This window comes from Diabrotica virgifera, chromosome 4, assembly GCF_917563875.1.
Source record: "Diabrotica virgifera virgifera chromosome 4, PGI_DIABVI_V3a".
Lineage (NCBI taxonomy): Eukaryota > Metazoa > Arthropoda > Insecta > Coleoptera > Chrysomelidae > Diabrotica > Diabrotica virgifera.
In genome coordinates this window covers 46,551,913-46,574,969 of record NC_065446.1, presented here as the reverse complement: position 1 = coordinate 46,574,969, position 23,057 = coordinate 46,551,913, and the positions used below count along the sequence as shown (strand labels likewise).

At 31.9% G+C, this 23,057-nt stretch overlaps 1 protein-coding gene across 13 annotated transcripts in view; it reads right to left on the bottom strand.

Moving 5' to 3' along the window:
• Window positions 1-23,057, bottom strand: part of LOC126883019 (sortilin-related receptor-like) — a 339,261-nt gene that overhangs the window by 27,785 nt on the left and 288,419 nt on the right. For 4 of the 13 annotated variants that reach the window (XM_050648202.1, XM_050648201.1, XM_050648200.1 and 1 more), the window contains 4 exons: window positions 22,319-22,512; window positions 19,439-19,716; window positions 12,044-12,385; window positions 4,907-5,154 (listed from right to left, as the gene is read on the bottom strand). The exons of 6 other annotated variants lie outside the window; for them this stretch is intronic. In XM_050648202.1, coding sequence (XP_050504159.1) covers window positions 4,907-5,154; window positions 12,044-12,385; window positions 19,439-19,716; window positions 22,319-22,512 — 1,062 coding nt within the window. The remainder of the gene's footprint in view (window positions 1-4,906; window positions 5,155-12,043; window positions 12,386-19,438; window positions 19,717-22,318; window positions 22,513-23,057) is intronic. 3 more of the 13 variants (XM_050648192.1, XM_050648195.1, XM_050648198.1) reach the window with 1 other exon arrangement.

The following is a 23,057-nucleotide window of genomic DNA, read 5'->3' as shown; positions in this document are numbered from 1 at the left end:
AACTATAAGTTTTTACAAAAAAGTTATTATTATCAAAATTGAAGCTAATAAAAAAGGAAATAAACCCCTTACTAGAAAAACCTTTTAATGTTAACTAAAAGTGAGTTAGAGGTAATTGAATGTATATTTTTTTCGGCGAGTAAAAAACTCTTCAAGCTGAAATAACGGGAAATTGATGCATTTTATAACATAAACTTATTTGTCAAACATTTGTCAAAGTACTTAAAAATATCTATCAAATGAGCCCCCGAGCATGTTGATAGCGTTAAAATTTATGCTCCAAAATTTTTTCAAAATTTATCTTTTAAAAATTTTTCTAAAATTTATCTTTTAAAAATTTTTCCAAAAGATGTTATTGTTTTTTTTTTTAATAACTCCGTTCGTATTTACGATATCAGGTTCATCTAAAAACTGTTTTTAAGTTAACTCCAAGTGCTATTTAAGCACGTTAAACCTAATCTTTTAAACCCCTTATTTTTTTAAAAATAAAAGGTTAAATGGCCCCATTTGCATGGTTCTCACAGCAAAATTTAAGATTTAAACGTTTCTATCTCGGTTATTTTTTACCCTATAGAAATAGTAAAACAGGTAAAGTATTTGTTACAGAAAAAACTAAAATTTGATTATATATAATTTTTTACGTATATTAAGTATTTTTCAAGTTATTATCAAAAGAATATGAGAATTAAAATAATTTTAAAAATTATGATTTTTTTTATGTATTTTTTTCAAAAATATGCTTTCTAAACCGGTCAAAATTATCGAAAATATTACTTATGCTAATATAAAGAAGTTCTTGTAAGGATTACTATAAATTTTAATTTTTGTGGAAATGGCGTATGTTTTATTTTTCACTTTTTCCTAAAAAACTCGAAACGGTACTTTTATTTTCATCACAACTTGCTTAATTTTGACGATATTACCTTATTCTGAAGCTCATTTGATAGATATTCCGAAGTACTTTCACAAATGTTTAGCAAGAATATTTTATACATTGCATCGTTTTCTCGTTATTGAAGCTTGAATACTTAGATTTGAGTACTCGTCGAAAAAGATACACATTCAATTGCCAATAACTCACTTTGAACTAACATTAGTTTAGTTATTTATGTGAGGAATCTATTCAATTTTTTATTATCTTCAATTTCATAATAATAACTTCTTTGTAAAAGCTTATAGTTTTTGATTTATACGTGAAAAACCGATTTAAAACATGCATTTTTTTACGAAAAAATAAATTTTTTGGTCTTTAATAACTCAAAAAGTGTTGATTTATATTAATAACTTTATATAACAAATTTTGCTTATAATTTGTCCCTCTATCAAGTTATGGTATTATTTTTAATAAAATAATTTTCACCCCCCGAGAAGAGGTGGCATCCACCCCCAGGGTAAAAGCGCAAGTTGGCATCACGTCACCTTTGTTCCTTGAGGTATCCTCTAATTACTCACCAATTTTCATAAAAAACGATGGAGGTTCAACGAAATCGGAGGTGAAAACCTTCAGTGACTGCACTATAGAGAAACATACTGCGGTCAGTCAAGCGAAACGTAGAACAGGGGTTACTGAGAGGGTATCAAAGTTGCTTTCCTACGAAGGTAATTAAATCCATTTACTAAGGCTGAAAATCAGTACACACATTCTAAATTGAATATAAATAAAAGTTATTATAGTCGGTCAGCTGTATGACGGGACAGAGCCGGTCGGTCGGTTCCAATGAATGTACAGGGTTATTCACTATATTTTGACCCCCTTGTAAACTGCTTTATTTACAGAATTAGAAAAAAATGTAAAATACAAAAGTTATTCGATTTTTTAATTATGATTTTTTGACATATATATCGTACTGGTGACGTCATCCATCTGGGCGTGATGACGTAATCGACTATTTTTTAAATGAGAATAGGGGTCGTTTGCTAGCTTATTTGAAAGGTTATTCAATTCTCTATACAGTACTATAAACATTAAGATCATTATTTATACAGGGTGTCCAAAAAATTTTTTTTAATTATTAATTAAACAATTAATTTATTAATTTAATTAAAAAAAATTTTTTTGGACACCCTACATAATTAATCATATTAATGTTTATATTACTGAATAGGGAATTGAATAACCTTTTAAATGAGCTAACACTCGACCCTTATTCCCATTTAAAAAAATAGTCGATTACGTTATCACGCCCAAATGGATGACGTCACTAGTACGATATATATGTAAAAAAATCATAATTTAAAAATCGAATAACTTTTGTATTTTACATTGTTTTCTAATTCTGTAAATAAAGCTCTTTTCTGTATTCTGTAAATACAAGGGGGTCAAAATATAGTGAATAACCCTGGACATTCACTGGGGCCGATCGACCGGCTCTGTCCCGTCATACAGCTGACCGACTATAATAACTTTTAGTTATATTTAATTTAGAATGTGTGTACTGATTTTCAGCCTTAGTAAATGGATTTAATTACCTTCGTAGAAAAGCAACTTTGATACCCTCTCAGTAACCCCTGTTCTACGTTTCGCTTGACCAATCACAGTATGTTTCTCTACACAATCACAGTAATCAACTTTGAAAAATCTAGCTTTAGTAAATTCAAAGAGATTTTTCAGCGCTGCCTCTTGGACTACATGTTCCAGAAACAAATAAACAGGCCTGTGAGTTGTTAAAGTTGGTTGGATGAAAAATAAAGGAGTTTTTTAACCATCATAATACCTCCCCAGAATATGTCACTTCCTCCTTTATATCTGTGATCAGAGCTGACAGTTTCCGTTCTTGCTTGTCTTCTAAAGCAAATAGTCTATAACGTACCGAGCTGTGTTATCTGATTGTTTTATTGGTTTGGTTATTATAGGTAAGAAAAAGTAACATAAACTCAGGAGACTTATCAGGACATTATGTTTCTTTATATAGACATAGAGAGCATGAAGCTTCTTTCTCACTTAATATCCTAATACAAAGGTGCCTAGACGTCAATCAAGATATGTATGTGTGTTTTATTGACTATAATAACGCTGTCGATAAAGTACGACATGAACAATTAATGAATGTCCTGAAATAAAAGAAGATATACTACAATGACCCTAGGATCATATCTAATTTATATTATAAGCAGCGAGTAAAAGTATGTGTTAACGAACAGCTGTCAAGAGGAAATTGAAGCTCAGTCAGAAGTCAAGAATACGGTCTAATAATGAACATCAAAAAGACAAAATTTATGAGAATATCTAAAACGCAAAGAAATAAAGAGAATCTCCTCATAAAGGGAACCAATGTCAAACGAGTAGACCAATATGCATATCTTGGAACAATGATCCACTCCACAAATGATTATTTCCAGGAAATGTGCGACATCAATGAAAAACTGGAATCATTCGAGTTGCGGGTGTATATAGGGCTTACAATACCGGGATTCCGGGATCCCGATTACCGGAATACCGGACGATTTTTGTCCGGTATTAAAAACCGGTATTTATCTAAAAATACCGGTATTTTGGTATTACATTAGTTGATAAAAATTGAATTTATGCACAATATAAATCTAATTTAAAATAATATTAATTAATTACAATAATCTTTTTTGAAGATAAACAAACAATTTCGTTGTATTAAAATCTTTATCAGGCATATTTGAGGCCATGAGAGCCAGAGTGGCTTAACTGATTTTAACATTACTTTACATAATCAAAAAAAAAAATGATCAGAAACTATCAATGTCCGATTGTTTTAGTTATTGTATGTTGACCAATAATGATTCTTGGTCAACATAAAACTACTAAAACAATCAGACATTGTTAGCCTCTGATCATTTTCTTTGATTATGTAAAGTAATGTTAAAATCAGTTAGGCCACTTTTGCTCTCATGGTCTCATTTATTACACATACCGACTCAAGTATGGCACCATCGAGAAGCGACGGTGTCGGCAATATAAAGGGATTGTTTATGTTTTACGTCTACTGCCCAATGTCACATTTTCTTTCGAAATGCCACATTTTGCAAGAAAAATTAACCCGATGGAATCTTGAAAAAAATACAAATCCACTTTCCCTGAGCTTTATTATTTGGATATAAAATATTATTTGTCAATACCTACCACATCAGTATCTTCCGAAAGAGTATTTTCAAAGTCTGAGCAGTTAACAAATCTAAATATTTTTTAGAAATTAGACTAGACATTAGAATACCGGTTTTAATACCGGTATCCCGATATTTCAAATTTGAAATATCAAATGATATTCAGATTTTAGTTCGGTATTGTAAGCCCTAGGTGTATACAAGAATTCTGAAAATATCATGGACAGAACACGTCACAAACAAAGAGGTTCTGAGAAAAATGGATAAAGAAATGCAAGTCTTAAATACAATCAAAATCAGAAAATTAGAATATCTCGAACATATTACACGTGGAGAGAGATACTAAAGAGAGAGAGAGAGAGATATATATAATAATAACAACTTGCTCAAACTCATTATGCAGGGAAAGATTCAGGGAAGCATTGGGAGACGCAGAATATCGTGACTGCGCAACCTGAGAGCAGCCGTCTCTAAAGTCCGAATAGCTATAATGATTGCCGACCTCCGTCGCGAAGATAGCACTTGAAGAAGATATAGAGAGCTATTAGCCTATACTGTTATATTGTGTTATAATAACTGCCAGGTAGATGGACCGTTTCTTTTTAATTTGAGTTACTCTCACGACCATTCTGATGAGTGGAAAACCACGAAATATGTCTAGGAAATGGTGAGATTTAAATTCGAATTAAAAAGAAATGTTACAGTATTCAAGTTTTTTTAATGACAATTAATAACATTTATAAATTCCCTTTTGAAGAACTCCGAATGAAGAAAATTATTTTAAAGATGAATTTTAACTATGCATACATAAACCATTATTGATATACTATACCTTTCGTCAACTTCCATCTGATTGATTTGGTAGACTCTCGCTTTTGCTGAACAATCCCTCTCGTCGTAACGATCTTTACAATCGTATTTTCCATCACAAAGAAGATATAATGGATAGCAAGTTTCGTCGCATGGAAACATTCCAAAGCTACAACTAGGGGCACCAGGTCCATCCGGTAAGTTGTCATCACAAGACAATTCGTCCGTTTTATCAGGACAATCAAAATGACCATCGCAAACAGCAGTTGCCTAGAAAATGTACTTGTTGATAATAGGGAACTTGCACGTAAAAATATTTTTGCATAAAATTGTTAATTTATGGTTAAAAATGTTATATTCAAAATATTACGTCTTAACAATGAATAGTGTACGTACAACAACTGATAATAGTTCCGCGCCTAAAATTTCCGTTTCGAACAACTTCAAAAGCGCGCGCTTGGGTCTGACGTCACCAACCATGAATTTAACTACTGTTCTCGTTCGCGCGTTCGGTGGGCTATTGTATTGAATGCATTTTGCCATTGCTAGTTGTGCGTGTCGAATAACTGTGTTGTTTGCTCGGTGTTTATATTTTTGTATTAAGTGTATTTAGTGTATAATATACTTAATCAAAATGGAAAAAAATCTGCACAATATAAATACTGTATAATTCCGGGATGCCAAAGCACAACTGTCAGAACATCCAACAAACATCTTTTCACTCTACCAGTATAACCAAAACGTCGACTAAAATGGCTAAATAGTCCTGTCGTCAGGGGGTCTACAATGGCCTCCTTTATTCAGATGGACTTACCCAAGTTTTGTTATGTATTTTGACCCATAGAACACGAATTTTTTGGGTAACAGTTGATCCGGATGTCGATAAGATTGTCATAAACAAAGAACTTGAGGAATTACATAACAGCGATTTCCCGCAAAACATTTTTTTATATTTTTTAGGACATTCTAAGCAAAAAATGTTCTTACAAGATTTTTCGTAGGATGCATAGTTTTCGAGATAAGCGCAGTTGAACTTTAAAAAAATCGAAAAATTGCAATTTTTGAACCCGAATAACTTTTGATTGAAAAATAAAATAGCAATTCTGCTTACCGCATTTGAAAGTTCAAGTCAAACTATCGGTTTTGATTATTTCCATTGCTAAAAATTTATTTTTTTATTGTTAAACAAAACTATAAACACATAGTGCTTGAGTGATGTTATCAATGATTGCTCATTTAACCCTTATCCGGGCAACACATTTTACTTACGTAACCGGGCAACTCGGGTCCGTTGGGCCCACCACTGTTCTTTAATGTACTATTCATATTTACCCATATATTATGTCTAATATTCATTTTTGATTTTTTATTAAAGTTAAATTTAAATTCTCTAGATTAAAAAAAGGTGCTACTATAGTACCTATGCGGCCTACCTCGAGGGTGCGATCTACCTGAAGGATTTGCACAAAATAATGAAATGCAAAAAAACTTTTGTAGAAAAAATATTTATTTACAAGTAATAAAGATTTGGAGCCAAAGAAGACTTAATTAATAAATAAATAAAATCTTTTGTAAATCTAATAGGCCATTTTATTTGAAAAGAGGGATTGGTATTTACGCATACCCTGGAAAAAGATTACGGTGTTGTTGCCTTTCATTATTGTGTGAAAACCCTTCTGAGAAAAGAGTATAAAAGAGAAAATATAGTAGGGCCATAAAACTTACTCCAAAGTATATCTACATTATGATTGTTGACACTCAAGTGCTCTGCAGTTAGTAGGAGTCCAATAAAGGCATATATCTCTGTAGAGTCGCAATATGTCCAGTTCTCTATCCCCAGGACTTTTTCGGCTTCTTTATTTGTACACTTCATTATTTCGTTCACAATTTTTTTGTTCACAAACAAACAAAAGGAATCAACAGGATCATCCACACTTTGACCAGGGGCTAACATTACTTTGTGCACTTTGCTTTTTATTATGTCGCAGGATCGCATACGTCCTGTCGGTTGTGGTTGACTCTTCCAGTTAGTTCCATCCTTAGTTTCAAAAATTACACACTCTGAAATCTGGGAACTGGTAGCTACACATTCTTCTTCATTATCACACAATATGTACTACTTGCTGATCATCCTCTTTACTTGCTTCCGAAAGATGATCTTCAATTTCAGAGTCACTTTCAATGCCAACTACTTCAGGAGATTCTTCATCATCGGAATCCCATAAATTATTAGCAACATCTTGCAGTTCTGCAGCTGATAATGGTTTTTGGGACATTTTATTCGCACTATCTACTTTCACTGTAATTCAATATAATTTTACTGGCTTAGTAGTTGTCGACACTAACATCGGTATCAAACGACTGATAGCAGATGCATTGTTTATTTCAAAATATGTATAGGTACCTACCTAAAAATACTATTACATTCCAACAATCATGATTAGTTTTTACAATTCATTTAGAATAGATATAACACCTATTGTAAGCATGTTCACATCAAAGAGATGTTTAAATTGTTTGTTGCACGTTTAGACTTTATTATTGGGTTTCCGGAATCATAAAAGTCTTTTACATAATCCACAAAAACATTACCTGACTGCCAGATTAACTTCTGTAACAAAGATTTAGACTTTAGGTATAAATACAAGTAGGGCCCGACAGGCCCGTATTGCCCCTTTACGTGACAAAATTCTTTCGACGCAATAATTTCAAAAATGATAATGAATATTTTGAATAGCTCATGACTATGTTGAAGGAAACACACTTCTAAACAAATTCAGTGATGCATAAAATTCAATAAAAATTTTTTTATCAGTTTATGATAAAAGAATTTACGTCTCGGGCCCACCTTGCCCGGATAAGGGTTAAAATCAAACGAGTGGGTAGAGTAGGTACAAGTCAAGCGAGGCAGTTTCTACGTAACATGCATTAAAACGCATGTATTGGGCACGGGAAACACTATGTGTTTATAGCTTTGTTAAACAATAAAAAAAAGAATGTGTGTGTACTTTGTACGCACGTAAGAAGTTATACTTCTATTATATGATTTAAACGAAATTAATATACTTTTTATTTATATTTTGTTTAAATATTAAACTAATTTATACTTACTACTTCTCAAACATTTTTATTAGAACAGTGCCAAAAATTAAAATAATAAAAGAATAAAACACACACAAACACATTAAACAAGCCACAAATGATGTCTGAAAATTAATTGTCGAAAATTTTTGTAACTAAATACGTATTTTCTGAAAATACAATTATATAATAAATATACTTACAATCATAAAATGTATTAAAAAAAACAAAAAAGAAAGTTTCTATTGGGACCTTCTCCGCTTAGCCGCGGACACTATGTGTCATTATTTACGAAGATCGACTAACTAAACGGATTAAACTTGTGATATTTTGATATTTTGAAAATTGATCAAATTATTTTAATTTTGAATTGAAATGATTTAGAATTGAAAAAATACAACAAAACATAGAGCAAAAAACCAATATATTAGGTGAATATTGATAGAAATTTTGATGGTAATCAAATTAATAAATAAAAGTATTACATACTATGTATTTTGGCAGATCAAATAGGTAGGTTTATACTCATGATACATTAACAATTATTACGTATCTGTTGCTTTTAAAAACTATTTAAAAGTCACTACAATATTATAAACTTTTTTGTTTCTGTCCTCACAACAATAAAACTAATATATTATACATTTGTTTACCTTTACCTCCAAACCACAGCTGCCATATCGGATAATTTTTGACATGTCATTTGAACATCCAATCAGAACAAAGTTATAATGCGCATGCGCCGGGCTGATAGGTTTTAACATGTAAAAAAATCACCCTCTATCGCCGGTAAAGAAGTATAACTTCAAAAATAAATTTTTAGCAATGAAAATAATCAAAGCCGATATAATTTGACTTGAACTTTCAAATGCAGTAAGGAGAATTGCTATTTTATTTTGAATCAAAAGTTATTCGGGTTCAAAAATTGCAATTTTTCGATTTTTTGAAAGTTCAACTGCATCTACGAAAAAACTTGTAAGAACATTTTTTGCTTAGAATGTCCCAAAAAATACAAAAAAATGTTTTGTTTTGCGGGAAATCGCTGTTATGTAATTCCTCAAGTTCTTTGTTTATATTATTCTTCATCCGGATCAACTGTTATCCAAAAAATTCATGTTTTACGGGTCAAAATACATAAAAAAAATCTTGGGTAAGTCCATCTGAATAAAGGAGACCGTTGTTCCCCCTGGCGACAGGACTAAAAGGCATGCAGGTGACATAAAAAAAATATTTCACAAAGTAGCAAACGTCTTTATGTCTCTTATGTCTGTGAGGATTATTTCGCTGTGAGTATTTATCTAATTAGGTACCTAATAAGACATTTTATATTTCAAGAAAAATATTAAAATTTTCATTGTTGTTTCATGGAATGTACCTATTTAAACTTGTTTATTTCTTGCAGTTGGAACAAGACATGGAGAACTACAGTGGAACCTCGATAAGTCGGATTAATCGGGACCGAGGCCGATCCGGGTTATCGAAAATCCTGGTTAGGTTTAAATTATTAAAAATTAATAAAATACAGACATATAAATAATAAACAAATACACATAATTACAAAAACAAAATATATATGCACAGTTCATCTAAATTTCTAAATTACGTACAGTTGTAATATAGTATTGTTTATTTCTTGGTAAAAAATTCAGTCAAAGTGAAAAAATGTTTGTTTTGTGTGATGAAAATCGGTCCGGGTTAGCCGAACTTCCGGGTTATCGGAGGCCGACTTATCGGGGTTCCACTGTATATAAACTTAAATTTATTAAGACTTTAAAACGATATTGTCAATATTTATAACTTGAGTCCCAGGAACGCAACTCATAAATATTGGCAATATAATTTTAAAATAAACTACTTACAATATATAAGAAGAACACAAATAATACCTAGGAATTTTCAATTAAAGACGATTAAAATGTACTATACAATCACACAATAACAAAATCGCATTCTTTTGAAAAACCCTCGTGAGTAATACTTATGCGTTTTAAACACTTCAGAAAGTAGTACTTTCTATAGATTTATAAATTTCACTTTGAAACTAAATAAATTTGAATTGAATAAATTTCATTTCGTCGGTCTTGACGGTCCAGTTAGCTGGGGCTCAGTCGATCGACAAGTTTAGTGGATTTGCGGTCGCTGGTTCGAGCCTCAGCTAGGTCATGAAATTTATAAAAGGCCAACGCCGTAGTATAAAACTCAATAGAGTCTACGGCTTGGTCTGGAATAAACTGGCGTCTGATCGGCCTATGGAGGAGCGGTACGGGAAGGGATAAGGGCTTCCGGCTTGGTGATACTCCTCCATAGATCCCTACCGAAGGGCGTTGACGCCTAAGAACGGTGTATACATACAACTAAATAAATTGATTTTAGAACTATGCAAGAACACAAATAATACCTGGTAATTTCCAATTAAATACGATTAAAATGTTATATACACTGCGCGTCATAGAAAACGGGCACCCCAAAAATGGATAATTTTTATTATCTTGTATCTCGTCCGATTTAAGTAATTTTTAATATGTTATTGCCTTGTTATTTAGCAATGTCGCTGTAATAATATTGTTGCTAAACAGGTAAATTTTCATTGTATACCTGGTGTACGAATCAAACTGTATTTGTTCTCAAAGTTCGCAACACCCTGTGGAATATTCAAGCATTTATAAAATCCTGAAATTAAAACCTAACTATAGCCTAAGGTTTTCTTAACATTCTGTTTTTTATTCATTCGCTTATGTTGGATAATAAAAAAGTTAGGTACTTTAACAACTAGTCATGTTCTTCTTCAGTATTGGGTGTTTCTAAATAAGTGCGACAAACTTTAACGGGTAATTTTACTTTAAAAAATAATGGCAGTTTGTTTTTTAATCGTATGTCCGCAAATTCTTCGTTTTCGAGATACGGGATGTTGAATTTTTTTCTTACACACTGACGATTTATTTATTACTTTAAAACCGGTTGAGATATGCAAATGAAATTTGGTGAGTTTTAAGAGGTAGTTATTGTGCATTTTTTACATACAAATAAGAATGTTATATTCACCATTGGCGTGATTGGTCATATTACCCGTATATGCGCCAATGGTGAATATAAAATTCTTAATAATTAAGAATTTTTGTATGTCAAACGATGTGCAATAACTACTTCTTAAAACCCACCAAATTTCATTTGCATATCTCAACTGGTTTTAAAGCAATTAAATGAATCATCAGTTTGTAAGAAAAAATTCATCATCTCGTATCTCGGAAACGAAGCATTTGCGGACATACGTTTATAAAGCAAATGGTCATTATTTTTTCATGCAGAATTACCCCTTAAAGTTTGTCGCACTTATTTAGAAACACCCTGTACTGAAGAAGAATATGACTAGTTAAAGTATCTAACTTTTTTATTATCCAACATAAGCGAATGAATCAAAAAACAGAATGTTAAGAAAACCTGAGGCCCTAGTTACGTTTTATTTTCAGTATTTTATAAATGCATGAATATTCCACAGGGTGTTGCGAACTTTGAGAAAAAAACACAGTTTGATTCGTACACCCGGTATACAATGAAAATTTACCTGTTTAGCAACAATATTATTACAGCGATATCGCGAAATAACAAGGCTATACCATATTAAAAAAATTACTTAAATCGGACAATAGGTTTAGGAGATACGAGACATTAAAAATGACCCATTTTTTTGGGGTGCCCGTTTTCTATGACGCGCAGTGTACAATCCCCGGAATACTCTAATCGCGCTGTTGTCGACTCGTAGCCCGGTTGAGCGTGGTCCGTGACGTCAGACCAATAGAAGGAAATTCAGGCGCCTCCTAAGGAATTTGAACTTTATAGGTTTTCCAAAGCCTCGTAATAAGCGTGGGGTTTAAAAATATTTGTTTTTTTTTGTATCCAAGCGTTTTAAGATAATGTTACCTTATGTTTTTTAATATTATTTTAATATTTAAAAATTTATGAAAGTTCCCTATTGAAGACAATAGAAAGGCTAGATAGAGCTTTTGTCATTTGTTTGAAAGAAAGAGTTTGTCAGCTGTGATACCTACATTACAAAAAACTATCTATTGACTATGCTTACCGGAATACAACTGCCGTCGGTTTGACATTTAAATTGAGATCGGGAACAATTTACAGAAGAGTCACAATTTCTCTCGTCTTCTCCTCCAAGACAGTCTTCCATGCCGTCACATACCCAAGAAGCTAGAATACAATCACCTTTATCACACTGGAATTGATTGCTCTCGCATGTGACAGCCGGTCTTTGTGATGTCGGATTGTCAATAGGCGGATACGGTGGGAATGAACAGCCTACTTCGTCACTATTATCCTCGCAATCGTCAGCGCCATCACATTTCCACCAGAAAGGTATGCAACGTTGGTTTCTACACTGGAACATCCATGGATCGTGACATGTGCCATTCTAAAAATAAAAAAAACAAGCTGAAAATTCGAGCATTATCATAACGAAAACTTTGTTTATTTACGTATTTATTATTATTCATAATATGGAAAATTGCTATTATGAAAGTTGTTTAGAATTAAAAATTATGTTTTAATGTGCAATTATATCATTCTAATTTAAATATTGTGAACTATAAGGTACTTTACTCTTGATCGAAATTCATATTTTTTATATACCTCGTATAAAATTAATAAAATTTGATATATGGATTTGATATACATCATAAATCTTAGACCAGGAAGAGCTTTTTATGAAGAATAACTTTTCTTCGTCAAATTAAAAATAAAAGAGTTATAAATGAAAATGTTGTTGGTATCCATAATTTGAGAAAATCTTCAAATATTTTTTTCCTTTAGAAGGATGTAATTGCACATATCAGACCATAATTTTTTATTCCAAACAACATTTCATATAATCGGTTCGCTAAACTCAGACACAACTGGCTAGTGATTATAGTCAGTAATTTTACCAATTTGGCAAAAAAAATAATTACTAAATAGTTAATAATTACCAAATAGTTAGTAATCTTGTAAATTTTGGCAAAATTGTCAAAAAACAAAAAAATTACATACTAAAATCACTAGCCAATTGTGTCCGAGTTTAGCGAACCGACTATAATAACAATTTTCATTTCATAACAAATGGAACAGTCCATTTATCATTAGGTACTCCCATTAAAGGCGAGGCCGTATACTCATATAAACCTTTTTAAAATTGTTAATAAAGTATTGCTTTCAAAATATACTCAAATTGTATTTTTGAACATCGTATTTATTTTATATAATAATTAAATTCACTATCAAATGTCATTGATATTTTTTATTAATACTTTATTTAAAATTTAGTTTGACATTCACGAAGTGTCAAACTCAAATAATGTAAATAACCTATGCTTTGCTTAACAAATTCATATTAAAAAACTAGCCTACTTACTAGCAACGATTTCAGCTGGCGTTTAGTGTGTCAGCAGAAAATAAAAGGATTGTGAAGTCACATTTTAGACTTTGAGGTCGATTATCTCGAAGACGATTAGAGATATCGAAATGCCGTTTTCAGATTTGGATTCAGAAGACAAAACTACATAGGAATCCATCGATAAATCTGCTCTAAGTATTGCAGGAACGGCAACGCAATAACACACAGACTTTGCGAATTTATAAACGAAAAGTTTTCGTTGAAAAGGCATTAAATTCGATTAAGTTGCTGTTTAGAACGCTCCAACCGGTGGCAAATTGACTTGGCGAATGTCTCTTGTTCTCCACATAAGACGAGAACCAGATTCTGAGTGATTGATTACAAAGACTCTGATTAATAAATCTTTGTCGAGTCGAAGCAAGGTGCAAATCGGTGTTGAAATAAATAGTAAATGGAGGGATCAAATTATTTTATTTCGTAGCCCATAGTAAATGGAGGGATCAAATTATTTTATTTCGTAGCCCAAACACATTTTACAAACACTGTACAATAATAAAAATTACTAAATTTAATAGACAAGTCTACGTCTTTGCGAATCATGAGTTAAACGTGGACGCGTTGAGTGTCAAGCTTGGACATGATAAATGAGAGAATAATCTCAGTAGACCACGTCCAATGAGGACGTGAGAGAGCATAATGAGAATCGAGAATTGAGACTAACAATACTGCGTAAGAAATCAGCCTTTTATACATCAAAAGAAGGGAAATATAGGTTAGTTTTTGTGGGTTTGTAATTTTAAAGCAACTAAAACGTTTTTATTGTGTAGTCGTAATATAAAAGCACGATATTCGCTATTGTGTAGTCGTAATATAAAAGCACGATATTCGCTTTATTTACGTTCTGTTTACATAGATTGTGATGTGATATTTGTGTTAATCCGTTAGTATTTTTATTTAATGTCATATTGACAGCTTTAGGTGTATTATGAATTATATTTATATATTTCTTGAAAATTCATAACATACAGGAAATATTTAACAAATTGATTACTTTCGGTAAATACAAATACAATTTTTACAGATTTCACACGAGTTTAAACTCGTATTATTAATTTGTATTTACAATAATTAACATCTACATTACAGTCAGATTCAAATTCTGCTTCGCAAGTGACGTCACACTCGGCATGCGCCTGCACATACCGGTGTTTAGTGTATCGTGTATAAAAGTCTTTTAGCGGATGTAAGAAATAAAAATGTATATAATGAATTGAAATCTAAATTATATTAACTACATATAAAGTTAAGAGCAATTTCGCCGCTTAAATTGTTTTTATGATAATTGGAAATGTTTAGCCATTTTGCTCCACATATATTTTAAATAGTGTCAGCGATATACAGCAGCTCTGTTTCAGACCCTTATTTACTTCAAATCGTGATGATATTTCCTTGCCTAGCTTAACTTTTGCTATATTGTGGTGGTATAGATTTTTGAAGTTATACTTCTTTAGGCGCGATTGAGAGTAAAATTTCATAATACTGCGCGCATGCGCACACAGACAGTATGGTGTTTAGTTGCAAAATCTTTCAAGTTATGTATAAATATATCAGTGCAAGAAAAGGTGTGAAAAGAATATATTAGTGTTTTTAGTAAATATATTTATTATAATTTTTGTGTCTTTGGATTTGTCTTCCTCAGGAGTAAGATGAGTATTATTAAAACATTTTATTGTATATTTATTATACTTCACCTTGTCTGTTTGTTACCGTGAATTGTCATTAGGTACGTCCGAACCGATACAGACACAGTCCTCGTAGCGTATTTGGTATAGCATTCGGCTAGATATCAAGAGGTCTTGAGTTCGAATCCGGAGCAATCCTATACTTTTTTTTTATTTTTTTGAAAGCGGTAAGCACAAAATTAGTTTGGTGTTTAAAAAAAATTAAAACAAACTGTTTAAAGTATATTTATCTTTAAGAAATCATATAATAGAAGTATAACTTCTTACGTGCGTACAAAGTACACACACATTCTTTTTTTACAGCTTTAATGAGGTTCAGACTGATGTTAGTTTTTTCGAGGGCTTTCCACAGTTTACTATGTGGCACAGTGTCATATGCTTTTTTTTAAGTATATGTACACTAAATGAAGTTCTTGATTGTAGGCTATTTGTTTGTCTATTAACTGTGTTACACAATATAGGTGGTCAGTGGTGGATCTGCCAGAGCGGAAGCCAACTTACTCTTCGACCTCTAAATCTTTGCATTCTTCTTCTATATTGTTTTTAATAATTTTTCCGTAAACTCTGCTGATGGTGCTTGTGACAGATAATCCTCGGTAGTTATCGCATATAGTTTTACAGCCTTTCTTGTGTATTGTAGAGATTGCCTACAATTGCCATTCTTTTGGTGTAACTTCGCCATTCTTACATTTATTAAATAGACCTCTTAGGTATTCATACAGGGTGTTGCTACCATATTCGAGCAGTCCTGGTGCTATGTCGCCAGGCCTTGCTGTTTTTGAAGTTATACTTCTTTAGGCGCGTTTGGAAGTAAATGTATATGTGCGCGAATTCATCAAATGTCTTGGTCCTGGGCGCAGCTGAAACGTTATACGTGCTCTAATTGGGTAACTAAAATGACCTGTCAACAATTGTTTAGTATGTCGGTTATGGGTAAACAAATGTTGTGTATATTAGTTTTTATTGTTGTGAGGACAGAGAAAAAAGCAAGTTTATAATTGTAGTGACTTTTTAACTAGTTTTTTAAAGCAACACGTACTAGACCGGGCAGTATCGTCGCCCCCGCTAGCGCAATTATTCCGATTCGATTTTTTTGCACAAACTTACTCAAAAAGAGGTCCTTATAACATATCCACAGGGTGCCGGACGGTGCCGTGGTCGAACAATTTTTTAAACAATTTTTTTTAAACAAATTCACAAAATTTTTTTTTTATTTCCAACAATTTTTTTTAGATAATTTGGGTCATTCTGAGTAAAAAAGGTCTCTTGTCATTTTTCTCTAAAATTTACTGTTGTCGAGTTATACGCGATTAAAAATTTGAAAAATGCGAAAATGGCCATTTTCAAGGCTTCATAACTCGATCAAAAATGATTATTATGAAATTCAAAAAGTGACAAAATCAAGATTCAAATACCTTCTTCAGCGTTCTGAAAAGATTTTTGTCATTAATTTATTACAAAGCTGTTATTTTTAGTTATTAACAATTAGCGCTATAGTCTAACTGTATCGTCGCCCCCGTTAGCGGAACAATTTCGATCAGATTTTTTTGCACAAACTTACTCAAAAAGGGGTCCTCATAACATATCCACAGGGTGCCTTGCGGTGCCGTGGTCGAAAAATTTTTTAAACAATTTTTTTTAAACAAATTCACAAAAATAATTTTTTTATTTCCAACAATTTTTTTTTAGATAATTTGGGTCATTCTGAGTAAAAAAGGTCTCTTGTCATTTTTCTCTAAAATTTGCTGTTGTCGAGTTATACGCGATTAAAAATTTGAAAAATGCGAAAATGGCCATTTTCAAGGCTTCATAACTCGATCAAAAATGATTATTATGAAATTCAAAAAGTGACAAAATCAAGATTCAAATACCTTCTTCAGCGTTCTGAAAAGATTTTTGTCATTAATTTATTACAAAGCTGTTATTTTTAGTTATTAACAATTAGCGCTATAGTCTAACTGTATCGTCGCCCCCGTTAGCGGAACTATTTCGATTAGATTTTTTGCACAAACTTACTCAAAAATAGGTCCTTATAACATATCCACAGAGTGCCGGCCGGTGGTCTAAAAATTGTTTAAACAATTTTTAGACCACGGCACCGGCCGGCACCCTGTGGATATGTTATAAGGACCTCTTCTTGATTAAGTTTGTGCAAAACAAATCTAATCGAAATAGTTCCGCTAACGGGGGTGACGATACAGTTGGACTATAGCGCTAATTGTTAATAACTAAAAGTAACAGCTTTGTAATAAAATAATGCCAAAAATCTCTTCAAGACGTTGAAGAAGATATTTGAATCTTGATTTGGTCACTTTTTGAATTTCATAATAATAATTTTTAATCGAGTTATGATGCCTTGAAAATGGCCATTTTCGCATTTTTCAAATTTTTAATCGCGTATAACTCGACAACAGTCAAGTTTAGAGAAAAATGACTGGAGACCTTTTTTACTCACAATGACCCAAATTATCTAAAAAAAATAATGTCGGAAATGAAAAAATTATTTTTGTGAATTTGTTTAAAAAAAATTGTTTAAACCATTTTTCGACCACGGCACCACCCGGAACCCTGTGGACATGTTATAAAGATCTCTTTTTGAGTAAGTTTGTGCAAAAAAATCGAATCTAAACAGTTCCGCTAACGGGGGCGACGATACAGTTGGACTATACCGCTAATTGTTAATAACTAAAAATAACCGCTTTGTAATAAAATAATGACAAAAATCTCTTCAGGACGCTGAAGAACGTATTTCAATCTTGATTTTGTCACTTTTTGAATTTCATAATAATCATTTTTAATCGAGTTATGAAGCCTTGAAATGGCTATTTTCGCATTTTTCAAATTTTTAATCGCATATAACTCGACAACAGTAAATTTTAGAGAAAAATGACAAGAGACCTTTTTTACTCAGAATGACCCAAATTATCTAAAAAAAAATTGTTGGAAATAAAAAAATTATTTTTGTGAATTTGTTTAAAAAAATTGTTTAAAAAATTTTTCGACCACGGCACCGGCCGGCACCCTGTGGATATGTTATAAGGACCTCTTTTTGAGTAAGTTTGTGCAAAAAAATCGAATCGGAATAATTGCGCTAGCGGGGGCGACGATACCGCCCGGTCTATACGTAATTGTAAATGTTTCAGTATTATTGTAATAAAAAATTACATCGGTACTTACCTATTTGGAAAATGTAAAATGTACCTACCTGCTTTGATTTACATAACTGGATTACCAATAAAATTTCTTCCAATCTCCATCTAATATATTGTTTTCTTACTATATGTTTTGTTGTAATTTAATATTTTAATTCCACAAAAATTAAACTAATTTGATTAAATTCAGAACTGTCACAAGTTTAAAACGTTCAGTTGGTCTATCTTCCCACATGACGGGTGTGTGTAAGTGAAGTTCTGAGGTGCTTGGATTTTAAATCTATACCACTCTAATATGCGCGGGTTCGATTCCCAATGCAAATTTTTATTTTTTTATAAATTTTATGATTGTAACTATTTATTATATAATTTTTTTTTTCAGAAAATACGTATTTAGTTAAAATTTTTGCCAACAATTATTGTTCAGAAATCGTTTCTTTCTGGCATTTTTCAATGTGTTTTTCATTCTTTTATTGTTTTAATTTTTCGTATTGTTTAAATAAAAATTTTTGGAAACTAGTAAGTATTAAAATTAATTAAATATTTAACTAAAATATAAATAAACTGTTAAAGTATATTAATTTCGTTGAAATCATATAATAGAAGTATAACTTCTTACGTGAGTACAAAGTATACATTCTTTTTTTTTTATTTTTTAGGGGTTTGCATGCATTTCGTACTTCTTTCAGTATTAACCGAATAGGTGAGCCACTGACAAATACATTGAAACTTTCTTGATCTTCGGTTTTAATAAACTCGTCTCTATTTTCTACAAGTAACTGTATGAAATAGCCACCCCACTTTTACAGAATAATCGGTGTTATTATATCTCTTTTGGTATCTGTTCTCAGCATTTTAATGAATTGTTAACTCGCTGTGCTTCTTGTCCCACCTATATAGGCGTTAAGTTGATTGCATTTTTATTAGAAGTAGAATAATCGGTGTTATTATATCTCTTTTGGTATCTGTTCTCAGCATTTTAATGAATTGTTAACTCGCTGTGCTTCTTGTCCCACCTATATAGGCGTTAAGTTGATTGCATTTTTTTTGTCTAAGTTTCGTTCCTCTTCCGTGTAATTTTTTCCGCACTCTTGCTTGTGTTTCATCATATAAAACCTTATCCGAATCTTTCTACGCAGGTACTCATATATTTCCGGTACCTTTCTCTGTTACATACAAAGTAAATGATCTAATTGACTTACTCGACTCTGAAATTCATCCGGAAGCTTGGGTATGTCGGCGGGAGTGAAAGTGCAGTTCGCCTCGTCTCTGCCATCAATGCAATCTTTGTCGCCGTCACATATCCAAGTTTTGTATATACAACGATTCGTTGGAAGTCCGCAAGACATCTGTGAGTCGTTGCAGGTGTTGTTAGAACACGAAGATTCGTCGGAACCATCGGTACAATCAGGTTCTCCATCGCATTTCCATGTTGTTGGTATGCAGGTTACTCCACCGCTAGTACAATGAAATTCGTCATCTAAACAAATAATTTATTTTAGTTTGAGCATTGAATGTTATACACAGTGTAGCAAAATACACGTAATAAATTAAATAATATATTCTGGGACCAAAAATAGTTCGAATGAACTTAACTTACCTTAGTACAAATATGCACATAAAAAAAGTTACAGCCCTTTGAAGTTACAAAATGAAAATCGATTTTTTCGAATATATCGAAAACTATTGGAGATTTTTTATTGAAAATGGACATGTGGCATTCTTATGGCAGGAACATCTTAAAGAAAAATTATAGTGAAATTTGTGCACCCCATAAAAATTTTATGGGGATTTTTTCCCCTTAAACCCCCCCAAACTTTTGTGAACGTCTCAATTAAATTATTATTGTGGTACCATTAGTTAGATTCAATATTATTAAAGCTTTTTTGCCTCTTAGTATTTTTTCGATAAGGCAGTTTTTATCGAGTTGAGGCTTATTTTTCAATATGTTTACATAAAATTTTTATGGGGGTTTTGTTCTTTTAAACCCTCCAAATGTTTGTGTACGTTCCAATTAAAATATTACTGCGGTACCATTAGTTAAACACAGTGTTTTTAAAACTTTTTTGCCTTTTTGTATTTTTTCGAAAAGGCACTTTTTATCGAGATGTGGCTTCTTTTTTAATATGGTTCAAAATATCCCTAAAAATGTAAATCATAAATAAATTTTCATATTATTACCAAGAGTCTCCATAATCGTACTTAACCATATACAAATATGTGGTGGACTGGACAAAAATATTCGAAATATCTCGATAAAAACTGACTTTTCGAAAAACTACTAAGAGGCAAAAAAGTCTTAAAAACAATGTGTTTAACTAATGGTACTACAATAATCATTTAAATGGAACATACACAAAAGTTTGGGGGGTTTAAAGGAACAAAACCCCCATAAAATTTTTATGGGGTGTCCAAATTTCACTATAATTTTTTCTAGATGCTACTGCCATAAGAATGCCACATGTCCATTTTTAATAAAAAATCTCCAATAGTTTTCGATATATTGGAAAAAATCAATTTTCATTTTGTAACTTCAAAGGGCCGTAACTTTTTTTATGTGCACATTTGTACTAATGTTGTTCTGAAGCTATTTCCTTGTGGCATTTTTATGATTAACTATTTAGATGGGAAATAAGCCACAATTAAATTGAAAAAATAATTTTATTAACGTTTCGAAGTCCAAATCGGGTTTCGTTGTCAAAATACAAAATACTACTAAAATAAACAAAAATGTTGTTGCTAAGTAAAAAAATTCTTCTAATAATTTATTTAATCTGACTCATTTATATTGGCAATTCAGACGTATATTATACATTTTAAAGTAGAAGACTTTAAAATGATATCGCCAATATTTATGAGTTGCGTTCCTGGGACGACTGTACTAAAAGATAGTTCATTCGATTACATGAAATCAATCCCAACTCAAGAATATCCGTCACAGAAAAATAATAGCATGTGATCTGTCTTTAAAAAGACAACCAAATGCAACGATGACAGTAAAATTCTCGAGTTAGAGATTCCATAGTAAATCACGAGGGAAAACCAGGAAAAAACCTCGTGATTCTATCCCGACATCGTAAGTATTTGGTATTACATTTAATTTACTTTCAAAAAACTAATACCAAATTCTGACTTTAATATGTTTAAATTATAAATCATATAAATCATACAATGAGTAATACTAAAATATAAAATTTGTAGTAACTCGATATTTTATTGACTTACTAATCTTGGTATTTTCTTTCTATTGACTTCCTCTTTCAGTATGGGTAACCACATCTTACTACATTCGGTGACACAATTGGTTTCATTTAGCATAATTAGAGCCGCTTCTTTGATTTTTCTCTTTTTACTATCTGATTCTTTCAGGACTATACTTGAATCCCTCCACTGAACTCATGTTTATTATCCCATGCGTGTTGACATATTTGAGATCTGTCAAATTCTCTATTTTTAATATAATACTGATGTTCACTTATTCTAACGTTTAATGGTCTTGATGTTTCACCTAAATAAAATTGTTCGCATTCACAAGGTATTTTATAAATACAATTCTTTGTTCTTTCTTGTTCATTGTTAGGTTTAGTTTTAGATAGAATAGATTTCAATGTGTTTGTTGTTTTGAATGTTGTTGAAATGTTGAATTTATTTCCTATTGTTTTAAGTTTCTCGGATAGTCCTTTTATATATGGTATTGATATTTTCCTCGTATTATTTCTTGTGGATGTTATAGGAACCCGTTCTACGTTGTTCTGTTCTATTCGATCTAATCTTGACAATTCCTTATTTATAAACGATAATCATTTTTTAATAAAACAGATGTTAACAATTATTGTTTTTCTTCTAACAATGAATTTTCGTTAGAACAAGTAATTTTGGCTCTATCATATAAGGATTTAATGATTCCCTTTTTAACGTTGATGTTGTGAATTGATTTGTAACGAAACGTTAATAAAATCACTTTTTTGGTAAAATTGTGGCTTATTTCCCATTGAAAATAGTTGAAGTGAACCAAAATAAAATATATGTGCATAAACTGAGAAACAAGATATTGCAACTCGTGTTTACTCTATGCAACTTACTTTTACAAATGATAGGTTTTCCATCATTGCAATTTCTCTCATCTGATCCATCTCTACAATCATTTTCGCCATCGCATCGCCATTTTGAAGATATACATCTTCCGTTTTCGCATTCAAATTGTCCTTCAGTGCAGTTTTGACGGGGACATTTAGCTTCGTCAGACCCATCAGCGCAATCTGTATCATAATCACACCTGCAAAAAATAATTTATGCGTATGGTTAAATCAAGGTAAATTTAAAATTATCGATATTGGGCTTTAGATAGAGGATTGGACATAAAATACAATCATCTAGCAGTGGCGGCCGGTCAGGGTCGGCAGTGGCGGCCGGTCAGGGTCGGCAGTGGCGGCCAGTCAGGGTCGGCAGTGCCGACTCACACATTTAGATACAGTTTTTTTTAATATTTTATTTATTCAGAGTTTATCAGTGAAATAAAAAAAATCTGTCAGATAATACAGACTGAATTTTATTCATGGTTTTTAAAAGGATTCGGCCGATCCGAGCGATCCCTGCGCATAAGAGACTTTTCAAAAAATGAATGATCCGAGCCTTTTATCTGACTGTTTTCGGCAAGCCGACCCCAGATCATCTCGAGCTTGACGATTTACACATAAAACTCAACGAAATACGGGTCGAAGAGCAACCAAACGTATATTTCTCTCCATAGGCATTAAGTGGCAGGTGCGGCACATTTAAATCTGCCGATGTTTCATTTGGAAGCATCAGCAGAAATTGTAA